Here is a 22095-nt window from a genome sequence, read left to right as displayed (position 1 = left end):
ATTATGATACTAACAATGGAGTGTCAGCATGAGCATTAGTCGAGTTGACATCTGATCCATAGTTAAGTAGAGCCTCCGAAATATCAATGCATCCTGAGAGAGCTGCCCAGTGAAGTGCGATGTTCTGTTCTGCATCTCTGACTAGAGGGTCAGCTCGCTTCTGGAGCAGAAATCTGCAACACAAATAACAGTTTTTATACTACATGGTTTTTACACAGAATGTAGTATAAATCAAATAAGAATGTATAAATAATAACCTTCATTATTTTATATTATGTGGTTTTCACACAAAATGTATAACAATTTGAGAAAGAATATACTGGTAAAACAAAATTAAAACTATTAGTTCATCAAAATTCTGTACATATTTTTATAACTGAACTTTACAAAGGATAATCATTTTACATTGCAAGGAGTTTGTCAGTAATGTGGGAAGTAATAGTGGCTAATGGCTGTTTCTTAACCCTTTGCAAGCCACTAATTTCAAGCAAGCCATTGATTTCACTGTAACGCTGACATCTATAAAATATATTTTTCTTAAATTTCAAAGTTAATTTTTATTATAAATATGCTATGTTGTAATAATATAAAACTGGGCATTTTAGTTAAAATTAGAATATGTTTTGATAAAAATTTAAATATAACTATTTACCACACTGTTAATTTGATCTAAATTCAAATTCATGGCACAATCTATAAAACTGAAAAATTATATAAACTGCTAATTAGAGCATTTTCTTATCTTATCTGATCTTAAGGTTTCTTAAATAAGTTCTATCATCTTATCTTATCTTCTGGGCAGACAGGATATATTTGGTTATTGCTCTGTAGAAGACACAGATCAGATGAGCAGGTGGAAGACATGATGGAGCTAGACAAAGGGTGTTCCCCTACCTTTCAAAGGCATTTTGTGAACCACAATGTCTCCAAGAGACACAATGTGTAATATAGGATATAATCGTGTTTGGTGTTTTCATTAAAGTTTGCCATTCTGATATATCTCTCTACAGCGTGGGAAGGGTTAATGTTACATAATCAATAACAAAACCAATTAAAGAGTGTCAACCAGTCAATAAGTCCAAGTCCTGCATAAACATCAACCAATTATAAAAACTCCTAGTTTTATTTTAGCATCTCTTTTTTCTGGTATTGTATTTAAGGGTCATATATACATTAAATTTTTGGTTTTTAAAAGTTTTACTTAATTTTTACTTAATTTTTTAATACATGATTTTTCTAAGAAAGAACATTTCATGCAGATATATAAACTGTTTCACAGATATTAATGAAACTTATGCTCATTATAATTTACAATTATTAGCCTTGAAATATTACTAAATCTACTATCTGATATTTGTTTTAGACCAAATTGATACCTCCAAATATTGTTATTATGAGTTAATTTGGTGATTCTCTCCTTTCCAATGGTTATGGAGCTGAACTTTGACCCAATGATTTTTGCAATGCTTTAAGACCACTGCAGCTAGGGTTTCATAAATTTGTTTGCTGTAATTCTTTAGAAATTAAATTATGGGAGCTTCAAATAGGAAAACCTTTATGAACTTTTTTTCTGTTGGAAAATTGTAATTTCTCTAATGTATAAATCTTCAAATGATTTTTTGCATTTTTATCACTATTATCTTTGAACATAATGGTAAAGTTTCAAAAACCTAATAATATTGTTACATAAGATTTTGTTTACACTCATAAGAGCAAAGAAACTTTAATGATTTAAAAACTTCAGTGTAGCTGGATCACCACCAGTAAAAATAACTTTATTTGTTTAGGTAATGTTTAAACACAGAATCTATCGTAGGTAAACGTCTAAAGGTATAGATTATTTATCTTCTTTGTTACAGGCAATGGATATTATGAAAAGGTAAAATGGTTTCAGACATTTGCCATAATTATATATACATTACAAATACAGAGCACTAAGTTTTGAGGATTGGGATTTATCCTATTCTTCGTGTGTCAATAACCTTCAGGCATAATGCATTAGTACACATATCCGGTCGGCGATATTCAGCCTTGGTGCAGTGAAGGTTGTCTGAACACTAGTTAGTTTTCTGGGGCTTTTCGATCTTCTACTAACAAAGTCTTGCCAAGATTGATATGCAAACTGTCATTACATTTTTCACAGTGAAACAGTATTCAGAGGCAGTAATTCACAGAAGCGTTTGCTTTGTGTATGAACTATGAGTAATGAGTGAAGGAGTTTTTCAGAATGGATTAATTTTTCAAAAATAACAAAACAAGTATTCACAATTAGGAGAGACATGGCAAGCCCTCTCTGGTCATAGAAGAACTCGTCAAGAAAATAAATGAAAGGATTCATAAAATCAATTGAGGGTTCACAGTCTCAGATCTTAGTGATGTATTTCCACAAATTTCTAGGACTGTTTTTGTATGAGATAATGACAGTAAGGTTAGGCTACCAAAAGTTGATCTTGTTGGGACGCAAAAATTATGTCAAAAAATAACAAAACTCATAGAATGACCTGTGCCCTTGACTTTCTCATGCCCTATGAGCAAGATCAACCATTTCTCAACAGAATAATAATGTTTTAAAAAATGATAAAACATGGACTAAGTATGTCAATCTGAAGACCAAAGAACATTCCAAATAATGGGGGAGGAGTAAACACAAACCAATGAAAGCCTGCCAGGATTTCTCCAGTAGTAAGTTAATGGAAACTGTGTTTTGGGATTTAAAAGGGATACTTCTTGTAGAATTTATGAAATATGGAGTTATCCTTTCTAAAGTCAAATTCTTATAAATTCAAAGCACCATTACTTTCCAAAAATTCACTTTATCATATATTAATACTTTAAATAGCTTAGACAAAATTGAAATTATGCATACTGGCCAGTTACTGCCTGACATCTGTAGGGCCTAATTTATTATACATCAATACTTCACATAGCTTAGACAAATTTGAAATTATGCACACTGGCCAGTTACTGCCTGACATCTGTAGGGCCTAATTTATTATACATCAATACTTCACATAGCTTAGACAAATTTGAAATTATGCACACTGGCCAGTTACTGCCTGACATCTGTAGGGCCTAATTTATTATACATCAATACTTCACATAGCTTAGACAAATTTGAAATTATGCACACTGGCCAGTTACTGCCTGACATCTGTAGGGCCTAATTTATTATACATCAATACTTCACAAAGCTTAGACAAATTTGAAATTATGCACACTGACTGGTAACTGCATGGCTTATTTTTAGAACCTTTCTTAAAAATAGGACACATTGGAAAAAATGTAAATACATTTGAATAATTCCTTTACTTTTAATTCCCAGTGCTAAAATTTATATTAGATCTCTTCAATATAGTTGAATTTGAGGACAGGAGAATTTAATGTATGTGACAGGTCAAATTACGACATTTGAATATTCACGGGGAATTGGCAGACTGTGACGTCAGTGAATAGGCAGACTGTGACGTCAGTGAATCACATGTTGTCGGAATTGAGATTTATTTAATTAATAACGGAGAAATATATTAAACTTTATACGGGAACAAATTTAATTAATTAAAATGAGTTATACATAACCAAAATTCGTGTTTTACAAAAGTACTAAATAAAATTACGCAGAAAAGCCAATTGTGGGATAAAATGACTTGCGTATTGATGACGTCAGAAAGCACATGTTGCTAAAAATTTAAATAAAAAAGCTTTAGAAAAATAATAAAAGAAAATAGAAAGACTTAAATTGATCAATTATAGTGAACGTGATAAATTTTGACAATTATAAGAAAAGAATCAAATTATATTTAATCGTGAAGACGCTGATTTGAAAGGGAGAGGGGATGAACATTGTGTGAACCGGTATGCGTAGTTTTTATACGGAGAATCCTTCTTCTCTGTCTGGACTTGAAGCAGTAAGGACGTCTACTCGTATAGATGAAATTTGAAACTGTACAATAGTGCATTGAAGTTGTAATTAGGGATGGGATGTTGTGTTAGTGAACAAAAATCAAAGCAAAGTGAGTAGAATTAGACAGTATAATATAAAATAAATTGACGTCAAAGTCATTTGCTTTGTCTTTCATTGAGTATCCCATCTACAAAGAAATGTGGTAAGTAAGATAATAAGCTTTAAATTAAAGAATATTACTTTCAAAACTTATTTGATTCAAAGTGATTGGTAAGAACAGTGAATATTTTGTGAACTTTATTATGATATAAACAATCATATTGATCAGAACTTTCAGAAGAGTAGTATTAAGTTTGAACCATTATTCAACCTACTTAAAAAACCTGAGATAATATAGACCCAGTGCTAGTGATATATAACGTGTAGCCTACTTTCATTAATACAAACTACACTTTCAACAACACCACAGACATTGAAGTTTGATCGTTATTTAAATATCAACTTGGAACAATATGAGTTAGCCAACACGAAGCAAGTCGCACAACCAATGAGGGGCAGCACACTTTGAATACAGATTGTGAGAAAATTGGGACAACAAACGGGGGCCTGGAACGTAGCAAAATCGTACAGCCAACTGAGGACTGGACCGTAGCAGAAGGGCGACCAAAGTGGATCGTAGCAGAATAGGCACAGCAACGTGGGGACCGTAGCATGTAACTCAACTCTTTAAATAAATATTTAATATAACAAAAAGGAGATAATAAATAGATACGTGGTCACTTACTTGACAACATCGATGTGCTTGTGTTCTGCTGCCCAAACTAGAGGGGTCCATCGACCATCATCTACAGAGTCTATGAAGTTACGAGGAGTGTTCGGGTTGGCTATTAAGTAGTGACACGCTTCTATGTTTCCAGACTTGGCAGCCAAGTGTAAAGCTGTCATTCCATCACCTCCCTGAAATATCCTCATTGCTATTAAAATCATTAGACCATAGTCTATTATTAAAAAACTCAAATGAATAGTTGTAAGTTTCAAAGTATTCCCAAGTTCTTAAAACTATCAGTGCCGAACCATTAATTACGTACAACTCAGAAGAAATTGAGAGTAAAAAAAGCACACAATTTCTCGGCCTAACAATAGATCAACATTTAAGCTGGGACAAACATGTGGATAAAATATTATCAAAATTAAGCTCGGGGATATTTTTTCTTTATAGGATGTCGTTTTTTTGTAACCAAAAAACACTAAGAAATATATATTTTGCAAATTTCCACTCTCATTTATCTTTTGGAATATGTCTCTTTGGTGCAACGACAAAAACAAATATGGATAAAATTCTTAAACTACAAAAAAGGGCAATTAGAATTATATTGAGACTAGATTACAATGAAACAGTAAAGGAGAAATTTAAAGAATTACAAATTCTAACAATATATGGCCAATATATTTTTGACACAATTCTAATTGCAAAAAATAATCAAATAAGTAATGAATTAAATCTTGAACCTCATCCATACAACACCAGAAATAAAAAATACATTGTAACAACTCATCACAATTTAAAGTATTATGAGAAAAAACCATCATACATGGGGCTGAAATTTTTTAAACATCTACCCACTAGTATAAAAAATTTAACTAATCTGAGAATATTCAAAAACACAGTTAAATGTTTTTTGATAAACAAGGCATTGTATTCTCTGGAGGAGTACTTTTCCACCTCCTCATAGATTTAGATGTACTTATATTAGTAGTTTTAAGATGTACAGACTGCGAGTCTTTGGACACTATTCAATTGTATACTTAGTGTATATATCTGATGAATAAAGATTTTTTGATTTGATTTGATTTGATTCAATGTTCAGGTAACCGGACCTGAGTGCTAATGTTCAAGTGACTGAACTTTTTAAAAACGTGTATAAATTGTCAATTTTCAAAAACAATATAATTTTATTTTTTACACTTATCAATTTGAATTAAAAATAAATGTTAATTATGTTATATAGTGCACAAACACAGCTCATCAATCAGTAACAGCTACGAAAATTAACATTAAAAATGTCCAGTCATTAAAAGCATGTTTTTTAAATGCTATATAAAATCTGTTGAACTTAAAGTGGTTTTTTTCATGGTTTCATTGAGAGTGGTTTTTGTAACACAAGTACTTTATTAAGTCTAAAAGCTAAAAAAAGCAAATTCGAATTTTATTCTACTTTTTTTATATTTTAAGATTAGTTTGGGCATAAACAATGTCAATTTACACATTTTTGCACAAAATTCAAATTAAAAATTGAATAATAAAAACTAAGTTATGATATTAAATAACTGTGTGAAAATTGCTAAAAAATGGACATTTTATATAACACCTGTAAAGTGTCCTTTGTAGTTTTGACTAGTATTAAAAAAAAATCTGTCACTTAAGTGTTAATTTAATCTTATAATGAGGAATTATTTTGCAGTAAAACTTTAGAAAACTATTTTGTTAAGAAGCATAGATAAACTTGTAACTAAATATAAATTAATGATACGTTTCTTTTTGTATAAACATTACATTGAATATATGGATGGTTTTCATTATATTATTAGATAGATTTATACTGAGTTCTCTGAGATAGACGTTAACCATGGATGGTTTCTCTCTCAGCCATAATGTTAAATCCATTGTACAAACAGTTATGCTAGATGCCAATGGGATGGATTTTAACCAAAATGAACATGAATATCCTTCAGTCAAATGAAGATCAAAAATATGTAATAGCCAGCTTGGGAGCCAAGGTGGCAGAGGCCAGGGCCACTACCGTTTTCTACATACCTAGCTAGATACCTTGTGGTTGTTTTTATGTATTTTAATCAAAACTGGTATGAACAACCTATGTGATCAACCAAATGCTGATTAAGGGTAGTTTTTTCTGCACCCTGTGAGAGAAGAAGACACAGTCCTAGGATGAAAAGTTGTACAACTGTGTAGACGCCTTGTAATCAGATGGATCTTAACCAAAACTAACAAACATTTTATGAAACAAATGACAACTGAGGACAGCTTGTAATGAGCTTTGTAGCCACTTCCTCCCTGTCCTATAATAATGTCAATAACATTGATGCTCACCTTGAATGTAACACTAGCTCCTGCCTTAACAAGATATTTGACTATTTCATTGTGTCCATTGGCACAGGCCAACATGAGTGGAGTATTCTGGTCACGGTCAAGCACATCGGTATTGGCTCCAGCCTGCAGAAGCAGATGTACCACTGCGAGATGGCCGTTGTGGCAGGCTGCATGTAGAGCTGATCCCATGCCCCATTCTCGGAACACATGGTTTGGATTCAATCCAGCCGCTACAAATCAAACTCAAATATTAAAACAAAAACATCAAAAGATTATTGCAATAAAATATTACATTGCTATATGAAGTTAACATACTTAAGCCCTTCCCTATTTCGAGGTATTGCACCCAAAATCCCCAACTTAATTTTGTAGCCTATTGTATTCATTGTATATTTAAGAAGTATAATTCCTTTTATGAAAGACTTTTTTTTTAGATAAAAAGTATTCTGGCGCTATCGTGCTGTCAACAGTGCTAATGTGTGGACATGTGTCAAACTGACAAAATATTTGCATTAAAACTCTTGATATAATACATACAGGTATATATAGTAAACTAAATAACATTTTGTAGATGATATGTTACTTTTTACATAAAAACTAATGACACCATCCTGTTGACATGCAACATACCAAATAATAATAATGAAATATATGAGAAAATAGCAGGAATCCGAGTCAGCTAATAGTAATAGAAATATTTAAGACCGGCGGGAATCGAGTAAACTAATCAGAACAGGTGATTTACAAATCAGCTAAATCTTAAGTTGAAATCATTTAAAATAATCAATAATTTGAAGACTGATTTTTGGAAAACCAATCGATTTGGTATTTTTAGACATGTAAATAGACATTTAATATAACAACAATTACAATTTATTACTAAATAGTAAGAAATTTAGCTTAAAAATACCCATGTCCACGATGCCACCATGGCATCACCGGGATTGAACATGTTAAACCTTTTAATCAAATCTAAGAGACCAAATAATTTAAATTAATGATTTGCAATGCTGGTACAAAATGGAAAATATCTCTCTTACAGTACTCTACACTGTAATTGCACACACAATTCACGGATAGAAATATTTAGTTTGTTCAAATTTAAGTTATAAACGTACTATTGAAAGTTAGTAGAGCCCCTAAAACAATAAACTCGGAACTTAGTGATGTATAATTAATTGTATGTATTAATGTATGTATAATTTAATAATTACCAAGCATGTGAACAATTTTTTCTGTTTCCCCACTCTTGGCTGCTTGATACATGTTTCGTAAAGTAAACCTGCAACATTAAAGCTCATCAGAAAGTCATAAAACTGTTTAACCATTTACAAAGTTTGTGACAACTTTTATTGCTAATCAAATTCTATAATTATGAATCAACTACAGAAAGAGTATATCAAATAACATCTAAGTATTCCGATTAACATTCATGTCTACACAATGCTTGAAATATTACTGCCTCGCTACGGATAGCCATCTTCAGACAACAGTGATGTTAAAACCGAAAATCAAAACAAGAATTGATTCTTATAAGCAAAGTTTCAATGTGGAAAATCCTTTGTAAAAATCCTCACTGTGGTGTTTCTATATACAGTATTTTAGAAAATGTCTCCTCTCCTTCCTCCGTTTGAAGTCATCTGAAGTAGCAAGTACCAGTACACAATATCACAGCTAGTACACCAGGCATGCCACCAGCTATCAACTTCCCACACATAAACTAAAAGACACTGGACACGCTAATGTATACTGGAGCAAAGTTATTGAATGCACTTCAAAGGATTTAAAGACAACCGAAAGACAGCAGTTTTGAAAGAAGCTTAAGTACTCTGGCTGCTGAAACATTCTTTTTCCTTCTTAATGAATTTTATTAATGGACCAACAACATCTAATCATTAAATTTTAACATTATATTTATATGATTATTGTTCTTATTTCTATGATAATGTACAAAAATACCCCTGTAAATAAATAAAAGTACACCATTCTCTACTCCCATTAAAGTAAATGAGATAGAATCTTGTCTGGCAAAATACTTCTCTGAGCTTTGTCTAGACACCTACGAGTAGAGAACATAAACACCACTACTCTGAGATATTTCACCAGCAGGAAGAAGAAAGAAAAACACCAGTGTTTCAGGAAGCAAAAAATCCTCGTCCAGACCAGCCATGCAGAGGTGGCTGTAAAACCATTAGTATACTATATTTCATCCTAAAGACAACTCATTTGAAGTACAACAGATTACTATGCTATCGATCAATGGAAAGAATTTTCATTCACAACTTATAATAAAAAAGTTATAATCACACAAGTGCAAACAAGTATTTTACTGTGCACACATTCATGGTGATGTGTGAAATGTTAGCAGCTGAAAACTTTTTCCATTCTTTTTTAAAGTTGACTTAAATAATAACGTTTACAAGAAATTTGGAAATAAAAATCATTCCTTAGGAAAATTGTGTTATAGCAAAGATTTATTAAATAGGCATTTCTTTAATAATAACGATCAGATAGAAAGTAATTTAGAGGCTCCAAACCATTTTAAAAAATAGACGTGCAACATATGCCAGTGTACTACTACAAAGATGCAATTAAAAAGTGCAAATAAGTTATATTAACAAACATACCCTAGAAATATAAACAACAGAAGTTTAAAATATCAGAAATTAATCAAGCAGTAGTTTCAAAATATAAGAAATGCTGCCACTTATTTCATCAGATTATCCTTTCGAATTTTAAAGGACACGATTTCCTGTTAAGGTTTGATTTGTAATGACAATCAACAATCGCAAAGATATTATAATTGGATATTATTTTTTTTTCAGTTTTAAGTAGTTTCCATTTAAAATCTTGGAACCTTTTAAAACAAAAAATGTGTTGTGTTACAAGTAGATACAAAAATGTATGTAGTCATAATTATTCTCAATTGTTAAAGTACAAATTAAGCAAAGTAAAAAAGTTTGTATGATATTTACTTCTTTAATGTTATGTACAATACTTTTAATTACTTGTAGTTTACTCTTAATTTAGAAATGGAGTTACATCTTAATAGAAAAAAAAACAAATTTTCTTGAAATCTTTGTTCATTGTTATATTATTCATAATCAAAATACTAGTTTGTTTTTGCAAGTTATAGACAAATATTATACAGGTCACTGCTATTATTTAAATAATTTCTTACGGTATTCATGAATTTTGTGTAGCATTGGTGTTTGACTTATATTTAGGATAAATCACATTTTAGGAAACCAAAATTGTTTTAAAATTTTCAAAATCTATTTTGTAAGCAAAAAACATTTACATAATAAGAGAAATAAAAAAAAATTATATATGTATTGTTTCATCTATTAGGCCATAGGATAACAATTCATGACAGTATCAAAAATTTATATTTATTTTAATAACATAAAATATTTGTTATGGTTTGTGTATACTGTACAATATTTGTTATGGTTTGTCTCCTTGTAACAGGTTTATATACTACTTTTTCTTGTACAATTGTGTATTTAGCTATTTAAAAAACTTATATATAAGCAATAATAAATACAATAGATTTTTTTTAATTTTTTACCTTGGACTTTGTTTTCTTAGAGAGGAACTTAACACTTTGTACCCTGAGCCTGAGTGTAGGTCGGGCCGCGTCGGCAGCGCCTGCTACCGGCGCCCGAGTATAGCTCAGGTCGTGTTATTTAATTGTATTATTTAGCTCAGTCATCTTATTTTTTGATTCAAACATTTTGATTATGTTCATTGGTTGTCTAAGTTCGTATTTGTTGGTTTTGAGATCCCTGGGTCACGTTTTAGTAATGAAATACATATATTTATCGTCGTACTACAAGCGAGTCTAGACAGCTGATCGTAGTCGCCGCGGCTGATCGTCGGTACTATCAGTTTGCTTTGTAGTGTTTCACGTTGTGTGTTGTTGTGAGTCTTAGTGATGTCTTACTAAGTTTTCTACAAATCTTGCCGACTAATACTGAAGCAAATGTTATTATAATGTATTATAAATGTGAATTTAACTGTTTGTAAATAATCAGAACTTTAGTTTCTTACTGAATGAAGTAAAGGCAAATGCAAGCAATGTGAGGTTATCCGTGTGTTTTGTTTTGTATTTACACTCGCTTTGTTCTTTCTTCTCGACTTTCCATTGATTTTCTTTTTTATTATTCACTTATTATTTTCGAGTTTAAATAATATGGGTGATGAAATCAAAAGTGATGCAATTCGCGATCTTTTGATTGACTGCGAGTCGGCAAGTGACGATGATTTTGATACACACCTGGGACCAAATATTTATTTTATGAACGATCGAAACGAAAATTTTCGAGATCCTGTATTTGATTCACACCATTGTGCTTTAAAATTACCACTCTAAGGCGAATTACCTGAACTAAAAAGCTATGTAGCAAAAACTTTTTTTGTATTTTTTACATAACATTCAATATTATGTAATAATTTTATTTTGAAAATAAACTTAATATTTGTATACATTTAAAAAAAGTATGTATCTCTATCTTTAAAAAGATATATAGTATGAGTTCATAACATAATTACTGTAAAATAACACAAAATTTTTTAAAAGCATCATAAAACCCCCAGGGAGCCACGCCGAAACATGTATTAAGGGCCCAGGGTACAAAGTGTTAAAGATATGCTACATATACTCAGGAAGAATTTAATAGCATTTCAAAGTTAGTATGCTGTAATAGATTATATATTACAATTACAATCATAAACCATAAACAGAAAACATTATCCCGAAAGAATAAACAGACACAACCAAATATATTCATTTAATTACAAAGCTTATTAATTAGCATTTAATGTGTTTTATATCATTATGTAATTGATTCAAACCAATAAATACTTTACAAGTTCCTAGTAAAATTGACGTTATATAGTAAGATATATTTTTGTGTTTTTTCCAGTTACTTATCTACTCAATCTCAAAACTGGTTCAATTTTTGTCATCAGAACATGAAATATTAGAGAAAAACTACAATTCATGTCAAAAAAATTATATATTCATTAAATACCGTTTTTTCCTTCCTCAAGGCTTCACAGAATTAAACTTATTTATTCAGGAAACTCTTGTTCAACATATTTTACATGGCTTTGAGAAGGGGTATTTGTCTTACTAAATTGGTGCTTGTATATAGAACTTGTACTGTATCACCAGTAAGGTAAGGATAATATATGCTAGTTATTTTTTGTAGCTGACGTACAACATAAAATACATACATCCACGTCTTCTTAGTGCGATGATACTTGTACGAATGTGTTGATCCTCTCATATAAAACTATAACGTGTATGTTTGTTACTAACAATTCACTAAATAATAAAGCCATAACACATGTGTTTCCCTTGGTTGTTGTGAACGTGCCAGCATCCTAATAAAGAGAAATATAAGGCTAATGCACAAGAATTGCTCTGATTAAAGTGATGCCAAAACATAGCAATTAATAAAAGAGAAAGTAAGCATACACAAAATTATAATAATCTTTTAGTCTGTTTCTCTAAATTACAATAATAGTTTTCATCACAAGGAACAAAGTGGTTGTTTTCAGTGCACAAGTCTGTTTTATGAATGAGGCAAAGCTAAGGTTGGAAATATGAATAAGCGCCTAACGATAATTTTGCTCCGTGTGGTGAACAACAGTTATTATCATATGGAAAATAAAATTGAAACTTATATGTTGTATTAAATTTGTATTACACATTAACTCAACATAGCCATACTGTCAGGTTTCCACATCAAAAACAGCTCTGCATTTTGCACTTATTTCTACTGAAACAATAACAAAGTTTGAGGTTAGCGTACTGAAAACCTTGAATTGTTCACCAGCTGATTTTTTAGATCTCTGTTATAGATGAACTAAAAACAATCACTTTATGGACAAACTTATTATTAAAAAACAGCTGTTATTTGTGCATTATGATAAAAAGGTACTTTTAATGTATATGAGAACGTAGTTTTTTATTTGAGAATGTTTATTCTTGCACAATAGATTATAATACATAACTGCCTCTTGTCTAACCACAATGGTGGTTAATCAAAGTTTAGCCCCTATAACATTTAACTGGAATCTCATGATACAATTCTATGGACAAACCAGATTTTTATATGTTTAGTAGAGATGATAAAGAGTTAAATTGATAAAAAATATTTTACTTACATAAGAAATAACACTTCCCTCAATATAACAGGGTGTCTAACCAACAATTCTAAACAAAATAAGTGAGTTTTTGGTGATTTTTCACGACTAAAATCTGAAAAATAGTGTCTTACTCATATACACAGAAAAATACTAGTTATTTATTTTTGCTGATCAACACCACCACACAAACTAGGTCTAAATATTTGGTCACTAACTGTGTCAAACAACAAACTCTTGGTTACATTTTAAATTATGCATGTATTTTTACACTGTTTGCCCCTAAGAGCCCTTTTATGCATGCGTTTTCGTACGGACGTTAAAAAAACGGACCGTCAATTTTGTAACGTGCGTTTCAGTTTTATATCGTGCGTCTTGATTATGCAAAAGATTGATGGTGGGGTAGCAGTGCTACCACAATAATATTATTGTAATAATAATATTATTATTTTATAGAGATTTAAGGTGGCAATAATTAATAAAATTACTATTTTTATTCTCTTATTTAATTCAATATTACTATTAAGTCAGTTACAGTTAAATGTCTTCCAAGTATTTTAATTAAAGCCATTTTCACTAAAATTGGAGTCTACAACTGACATATTAGAACAACTAATAGGACTTTCAATGTTCCGGGTGCAATTCTCCAGAACCTGTGCAATGGGTGCAGTCTGCGAAGACGACAACAGAGTAGACTGGGGTCCATTATTCATTTCACTGAAAGTATTTCCACTGTGGGAAGATTTTGAGTCGTGTGATGCTTGTGGAGCAACTTACATGTTGCAGCCTTTTCTTTAGGAGTCTGGTCTTCGAAATTAGAGCAGAAGAAGAACATAGTTGTGACCACTGGTTTTTCTTCAGTACTCGGTCCTTGTAAGTCTCCGAAGAAGAATTCCAAATCGCTTCTCTCTTCTTAACTTCATCCATTAATAACTCTGTATTAATTCCCTCCATTGTACACTAAACTACGCCCAACATAAGAAAACGTGGCCAGACAAGACAAAGTGACAGCCTGGCAGAACTACCACAGTGCAGAAAACACGAGTGCAGGCGGTTGGCTGCACTGCGGCTTGGAGTGGGGAACGCGCGTTTGACGTGCGTCTGCATAAATGCGGCCATATACTACCGTGTACTTTGAGCAAACGTCCGTCCCTGTCGCAGTGTTTTAGAAACGCACGTCGAACGCAAGAGCTGTAAAAACGGACGACAGTGCATAAAGTCGCTCATATGGTCCAATGTATTTAAAAAACGTGCGTTTTTTTATCGTCCGTACGAAAACGCATGCATAAAAGGGCTCTTAAATGTGAGATATCAGACAATTGTCTTTGTACAAATAGCCTTTGTTTTCCCAATATTTTTTAAAAGCTTTTACATTAATTAACAAAATATCTAAAACTAACTTTTAACTAACTTGATTTTAAAATAAGTCCGAAAAGAAACAATGACATCTCAACCTATAATGTCAAAATAATACAGGTGAGCTAGTTGCTCAGCCCAAATCCCTTCAGTTGAGAGGACAGCATCATAAAAAGCAAAACTATTAATATGGTCCAAAAAATGAAGAAGTTACTACGAACATATAAACTTTATTGACATTAATCTGACAGTTTTTGTAACACTGTGTTTTACTACCAAAGACGCTTTGTTCCAATCGAAGCTAAGTAATGAATAACAGTTATACTAGTGATGTTGCAACTATCTACACTGGACAAACTTATCGCAGACTGACAATTATTGTAACACTGTGTTTTACTATTACAGACGCTTTGTTCCAATGGATGCGATGTAATGAATAGCAGTTACAATGGTGATATTGCAACTATCTAGACTGGACAGATTTATCGCAGAGAAACAGACTGACAATTCTGGGTCAAAATACTTATACAGACCAAAATGTTCCCTGCTTGATAAAAGTTTCCAACACTCTGTTTTATGTTTAATAAGGGATTATTTGATTTTTCATTATCTTTTCCTTAAATTTCATGACTTTTCTTGACTTTTGAAAGTATTAATGAAAAATGGTAATTTTCTTGGGACTTCCTGGCACCCCCAAAAACTTGGGATTTTCTTCGGTAGACACCCTGCATAAACTGATAAGAAATATTATTTATATTACATTAAGAGTAACCTTAGTACTGTGAGATTTCCCAATGCTGACTAGAATTAATGCTTATCTTGATGGATTATTGATGTTTATTTTTTTTCTTTAAGGTATAAAGAAATTAATTTGTTTAAACTTTAAATTTTACAAATATCCTTGTTTCATTAAACTTTAAAGTATGCACCACTCTGACAAAACTGAATCTAGAAATCTATTTATATATGACCTTATCTGGAGACATAACACATCTGGAAGTATTAATAAATCAAGTAGTGACTACGTTTATGTTTACTTTATAACGTAAGTGTACAGACCGATGACCAAAGATGCAAACATAAGCTACAAAAACATGCCACACAATAAAACACCTCAGCTGACTGGCCAGTGACACCAAGCGTAGCAAACCTATTAATTACAAGTGCCTCTTCCATACATGGTAAAACTTGCACATCTCTTTTGTTTCATATTTTGCTATTTAAAACAAATTAAAACTTTTAAAACTACAAACGCTTAAAGTAATGCATAACATAAAGCAAAATGAAAAAACTAAAAACTGAAGCAGACCTTGGCATACTAAGAGAGTCAATAGAACACGCAACATGCAATAAGTGTTCTAACTTGTCCTTGTCCAGGGGGGCGGGCAAGCCCATGGAGGAAATCTGTAGACCGGAAGGCAGCACTAGGGAGGTAGCAGGCACGAGCGGACCATTCTGATCTATCTCCTTCATTTTGTCATCTTCTGACTGGTCAGCCTTATAAGTGAATGTCATCTTTGCACTGGGCCTAACAACAAAATTCATTATTTTTAAATTTTACATGTATTTTTTATATATGATAAAAACTTCAACAAAAAAAACCTAAATATATTACAATTTGGTCCTTCAAGATCCATATACCTAAATACTAAATTCTTATGAAACATGCAAAAAAGAGATCAATGCATAATTTTAGATGCTATGGCTTGTTCAGGGTCCAAAATGAACATCACTATCTTACACCTCTAAAGTATTTATACCATTTCTCTTAAATTTCAAAATTATACAAGTCCATTGGGTGCGCATTTGTATGCATTGTTTCTTTTATCTTTCATTAGAAAGCACTATTAGTTAAGATTATTACTATATTAAAGTTTTTGCCATCACTAATGCGTTGGCATGCTTCTTTTTACTGGCATTTTTCACCTCAAGTTTATCTTTTTTCTGGTTTAGCTGATTTTATAAACAAAATACAATAACTTGAATTCTATGGGATATATAGCCTTGTTATGAAACTTCACCAAAGTAAACTAAAATATTAGACATTAATTATAAAAAGGAAATATACAATACATATTTACATGATTATGTGCATTTATTCATACATATTATGTAACTCAATATAAAATTTATAAGTATAGTAAGTTACCTCAAAACAATGTTTTTCAAGAAACATTATCCATTTTCTTATTCACAATGACCTAATAAAAAATAATTAGCTTTCACCGGTATTCAAGCAACATTTTAAACCACCCTGACTACAACTATTATAAGTCCCCGCCTGCAACTAAAAATCAGCCGGCTAAAATCAATGTTATATTTTACGCAGTTATGCCAATCAGAAACATTAAATATATGATAAATAAGATTGGAAAGAGTTTAAATCATATATAAAAAATAGCACATATTTTCAATAGTCTTTTCAAAATATGTATTTTTAGCAATTTTTACAAATAGTTCTACAAATTTTAGAAAACTGACTGAACCATGAAGCATTTGTTCAATGAGCTGTTAAATGTAAAGTCCAACAGACTGATACATCAGGCAATATTTTGCAGGTGGTTATTAAGGCACCTCTCCAATGATGCTCCTGACATTTAAGATTATCTATGACCACAAAACAGTTGTAATGGTCTTTTTTGTAGATGGAAATATTGTTTTCTTTGGTTCACTTTTAACTGCACTTCATTCATAATTTGGATTTTTGCTTCGTCTTTGGACTGTCAGTGAGATCTCGTTTAAATAAATTAAAACGATTTTTGAAATATATCTGTCCAAAAATGTTTATGGTCGTTACGAAATCAAGGAAAACCTGTTTTAAAGTATAAAAGATATGTTTCCGATCTTAGAAGTTTCAGATAACATGTTCATTTATTGGTTGCTATGAATAGCATTGTGTATTCCTGTGATGTATTTTTTTTATTCAAACTTCAATTTGATACATTCACTAAATGGGTACATCGTTTAATCAACTAAATAATACACATAAGTTAAAGTCTAAGCTAAGCTAACGAGCATGCACTCTAGTAGACCATACTTCAACTGCTTTGTCTTCTGAATAGCACTTGTAAACCCAATATTAACTGAACTGAAGCATATTTATATTGTAATTAACTGATTTAACTTAAAGTTATTTCTATACAATTAAATGTGTATGAAAAGTTACGTTTTCTTTGTTGGTTTCTGCAAGGGGAAGAAGACAGGATATTTATGTGCTCCCAGACTGATGTTGACATCATATGCATCATCGCTGCCACAATGGGGACACACCTGCCTGCCCTCCACCTCCAGCTGACACTCCCGATGGTACTGGTGGTAAGCCCAACACTGCACGAACTTACCCTGAAAACACAGTGATTACCAGTTTGAACTTTACTTCAATTTGTAATATTTAGTGAGTAATAATAAATTTAAAAGAAAAAATTATTAATCTTTTTTATTTGTATCCAGTATTTTATATGTAAATATAATTCTCTCCAAAGCCTATTGGTTTTAAATATCACTTTCCCTACAACACAGACAGCCTGAAATAACTTATTACATACCAACACTTCTATATATGTAATAAGGATAAAATATTGTGTATTTTTATTGTATGCACTGCACCACCAGCAGTAAAACATCTTACTGTCTATGATGCAACTTTTTTATTTGGCTGTGAGTTGGAAAATAGAATTCTAAACCCAAGTGTTTACAATCTAAACATATATATTAATTCATCACATTTATTCCAATCATCTTAAATTACAGTTATTAAAAAAAACAAATTTCTCCTAAACCATCTTAATGATTCCTCTCAACCACAACTACATCTCAGTCCGTGAATACTGCACTATGTAGCTTGCCTGTGTACAGAAGATGCCACACCCTGGGCAGCAGTTGTGACGTTGTAACCGGTCGTAGTGAACGTCACAGAGAACCAAGAAGGGGACTCGAGCACTCGGCCGCAAGAGTCTTGCATCGTCTTTGCTGACCGTGTTACAGCAACCAATGAGACGGCCGTCCAGTGAGTCTACAGCCTGGCAGTACAGCTCGGTGCGGTAGCTGGTAGTCTTAGCATAGATTTTCTCTCGTCTATTACACAGACACACACCTGCCGTGCCCACCTTCATGACAACAACAAAACTACGTTACTCAACAATAATCTGAAACTTCAGCATTACATGCTATTCATTTGAAATATTATGCTATTTAGTTAGCCACACAACAGTTTTGCCGTTTTCTTTTTGGAGATTTACAATTAAGTTTTTCACACCATGAAACATTTAGGCTAGTATTATTACATATTTTAGGAGAATAATTAATTTTGCTTCGATACAATATGAAAGAAAAACAGTTTCTTCATGGAATATAAACAGAAAAAGGATAGTAAATAAAAAAGGGAGAAAACAATCAAAAAAATAGTTATTGTTGAAAATGCTGTTTTTAGAAAACTTATTGTTATAAACTAATATTATTAAATAACTATTTCAATAAATAATATATTTTATTTTAATTGCGTCCAAAGATTGTTGCTGCATAAGCTTGTGCTTTGGATTTAATAAATCTTAATTATGTTCACGACGTTTACATAAATTGAGTACGCCATTTCAGTGTCAGTAAGTGTAAGGATATTATACACTTTCAACACTGAAAGCACCACAAGTGCATACATGACCTACACACCTCAAGTTATATACCAAATAATACATTTAAATTGTAATTGTGTCTAAATTGTGGCATCTAAATTATTGATGGTGTTGATGTTTCTGAATTATCAACATGCATAACAACACCAAGCAGTTCATAGCTGTCTGCATTAAAATAACCATGAGTTAATTTAAGCTTTAAATGAAAATAACACAACCAAGGATTTATGGAGTATTCTAAACAAAAGAAAGGCAACAAGAAAACCATAAAAATTCAAATTGAAATCAACAAATGAGAATGTGGATAATCCGACTAAAACTGCAGAACTCTTTAACATTTATTGTATACAAGTTGCAGAAATGGAGAATTAATTTTACACAAACAAAAGGAGAATTCTCAGACGACAAGTTATGGGGTTGAATGAATAATGATGCAGCTGATCACCACAGATGTAATAGAACTAAAAACCATTTTAAATAACTTAAAATTGACAACATTAAGACAATAGATGAGTACTCATCAAAAATTGTTAAGTACAGCGCAGATATTACATCTCCCCTCCCCATCTAGTACGAGGGTAGTTTAATAAGTCAGTAACGTTCTGAATTTTCCAAGCAGTAACTTTAAATGCAACAGTGCTGCAGTCAACTGTAATCTATCAGTGGATAACTTTCTAATTTTGAGCAAGCTGTGTCGTGCACTTGGTATTTGATAGCCGTTCAAAGCAGAAAACCACGTGAATTTTCATGAAAATGGAAAAAAGTGAATTTCTTGTGCTAATTAAACATTACTTTTTAAGTAAGAAATCCATCACTGAGACTAAGAAAAGACTTGATAAATACTACGTGGGCTCAGCACCTTCAATTTAAATAGTTAAGAAGAGGTTTACACAGTTCCATTGTGGTCATAACAGCAATAGTGATGCTGAACGTTCAGTTCGTCCAATAGTAGTGATCACGCAGAAAAGCATCAATAACATCCATGGAATGTTATTGAAGAATGAAAGTGCATAAGTTTGGTCATGCTGTAGGTATCTCAACAAAATGGGTACATCACATTTTACACGAATATTTGAACATGATAAAACTCTCCGCGAGATAGGTGCTGTGATTCCTCACACTCGATCAAAACCATGTGACCTCTTTAACACATTCACTGCGGGTGACGAGCATGCTCGTCATGCGAAAATGGCGTGCCGGGCGGTGGACGAGCGAGCTCGGCATACGGCAGCTGCTTTCATACTGCATCAGTGTGAGCTGAGCAGTTGCCCGGGAAGGCTGTAACACTCATAGCGAGGTGTGCCTGTTTCGGTGAGTCAGTTGGTGCAATTCGTTGCCGGTTCGCCATTTTCGTTTGTTGTGTATGCTTTGCGATATTGTGTGAGTGGATTATAGTATCTGTTGACTGTGTAAGTGTATGTACTCATAATGGAGGAAGACGATAATGTTATTAACGATAATTTTTCATCTGATGAAGACAATGAATCGCAATGAAATGCACTTTCTCCAGGTTGTTGTAGTAAATTCTTTTTACCTCTACAACATGTACAACTCAGATAGACTGTCCCTGTATGACTTCTGAGTTCGTGTTCTTGAAGACCTGCTCCCTTCAAAGGAAACCCCATTGCTCATCACACAAACGCGCAACAGCATGCATCGTCTCTCCAAACTAACGAAGCGCAAAGGAAACGTCAAGTCAGTTACCCGGAGGTGCCGCGTTTGCTACCAAGAAAGCAAGCGTAAGGAAACAATGTACTATTGTGCAGTGTGCCTTGACGAACCAGGTCTGTGTGAACTCAGTTGTTTTGATAAGTATCACAATAACAAATAAGTAGTTTTTAGTTGTCCAAAAACACTGCTTTCTTCAGGAGTATTGGACTGGTGAAGGCTATTAAATGGAGGGAGAAATGACTGTCACAGCAAATTAGCACACTAAGCAATGTTTGTCAGAAATACTTCAGGACTTTAACATTAAAGATTAAATTTTGCACCATGACAAACCCTTACCTCACACTGTGGCATAACCTTTGGAGTTTTTGGGTGAAAATTCATCAAAATGATGATAGAGCATCTCTCTTATTCACCCAATTTAGCTACATACAACTTCTGATTATACTTCAACCTGAAAAAATATTTGCACAATTCTCCCTTTCCTTCAGAACCAGAAATTGATGAATAGAGTCATATATATTTAGAATCCATTCCAAAACCTGAGTGGCTGGGTCCTTTCAAGGAGTGAAAAATCTGTCTTCAAAGGTGCATTGATGCTGGAGGGGATTACTTGGATCACAACAAACATTTGGTAGCACAAACACTATTCATATATCTCAAAACTTCTAGAGTCATCCTAGTAATTTTGTCCTAACACTTTTATCCTAATGGGAAACACTAAACAATAGAGATTGTCCTCAAATATTCATTCTTAATAATAGAAAACTATACTTGACACCAATAAAATTATTCTTCACTTAATTTATATCATATTTGGATGTGACCAATATCTATAGTCTTGAAAAAAAAACAACAAAATTTTTAACTCTTTGTTTAGTGCTTGTTAAGTTAATACTGTGCAAAGAAATGCCATATTAACAAATAAGTACTTATTGCTAAGTCCATTCTATAAAAATAAATACCTAAATAGGAATAAACAAGCTATATTGCTATCTTTTAACTTTTTTAATATTCAGTAAAACTTACACCAATAGATATTGCAGTGGCCTCGGGCTTATTTGGTTCTGCTTCCACATCTCCCTGGCAGGGTGATGGTACATCCACTCGGCGTCTTTTCTCCTCAGCATCTGCACAAATACACAGTCACTAAATTACCAGCATCACACCAGTATGTCTGCCCTGTATACATGTGGGCTCTGGTTACCCAAAAACTCTTAAAGTTTGAATGTGTTTACTGATCTCTAAATCATCAACTGTATTCCTAATGCATAGTT

The 22095-nt window shown here is 32.3% G+C and overlaps 1 protein-coding gene across 2 annotated transcripts in view; it reads right to left on the bottom strand.

Annotated features, from left to right (window-relative positions):
- LOC124360497 (histone-lysine N-methyltransferase EHMT2) overlaps positions 1 to 22095 on the bottom strand; it is a 60759-nt gene that overhangs the window by 18307 nt on the left and 20357 nt on the right. Inside the window, exons 4-11 of one of the 2 annotated variants that reach the window (XM_046814176.1) lie at positions 21848 to 21948; positions 18368 to 18628; positions 17689 to 17864; positions 15832 to 16050; positions 8225 to 8292; positions 7011 to 7240; positions 4686 to 4858; positions 15 to 173 (exon numbers count right to left, since the gene is read on the bottom strand). In XM_046814176.1, the coding sequence (XP_046670132.1) occupies positions 15 to 173; positions 4686 to 4858; positions 7011 to 7240; positions 8225 to 8292; positions 15832 to 16050; positions 17689 to 17864; positions 18368 to 18628; positions 21848 to 21948 (1387 nt within the window). The remainder of the gene's footprint in view (positions 1 to 14; positions 174 to 4685; positions 4859 to 7010; positions 7241 to 8224; positions 8293 to 15831; positions 16051 to 17688; positions 17865 to 18367; positions 18629 to 21847; positions 21949 to 22095) is intronic. The other variant, XM_046814177.1, reaches the window with a different exon arrangement.

Source organism: Homalodisca vitripennis, chromosome 4 (assembly GCF_021130785.1).
Source record: "Homalodisca vitripennis isolate AUS2020 chromosome 4, UT_GWSS_2.1, whole genome shotgun sequence".
NCBI lineage: Eukaryota > Metazoa > Arthropoda > Insecta > Hemiptera > Cicadellidae > Homalodisca > Homalodisca vitripennis.
Note: the sequence above shows the minus strand (reverse complement) of the source record. Positions and strands in the feature narration are given on the sequence as shown.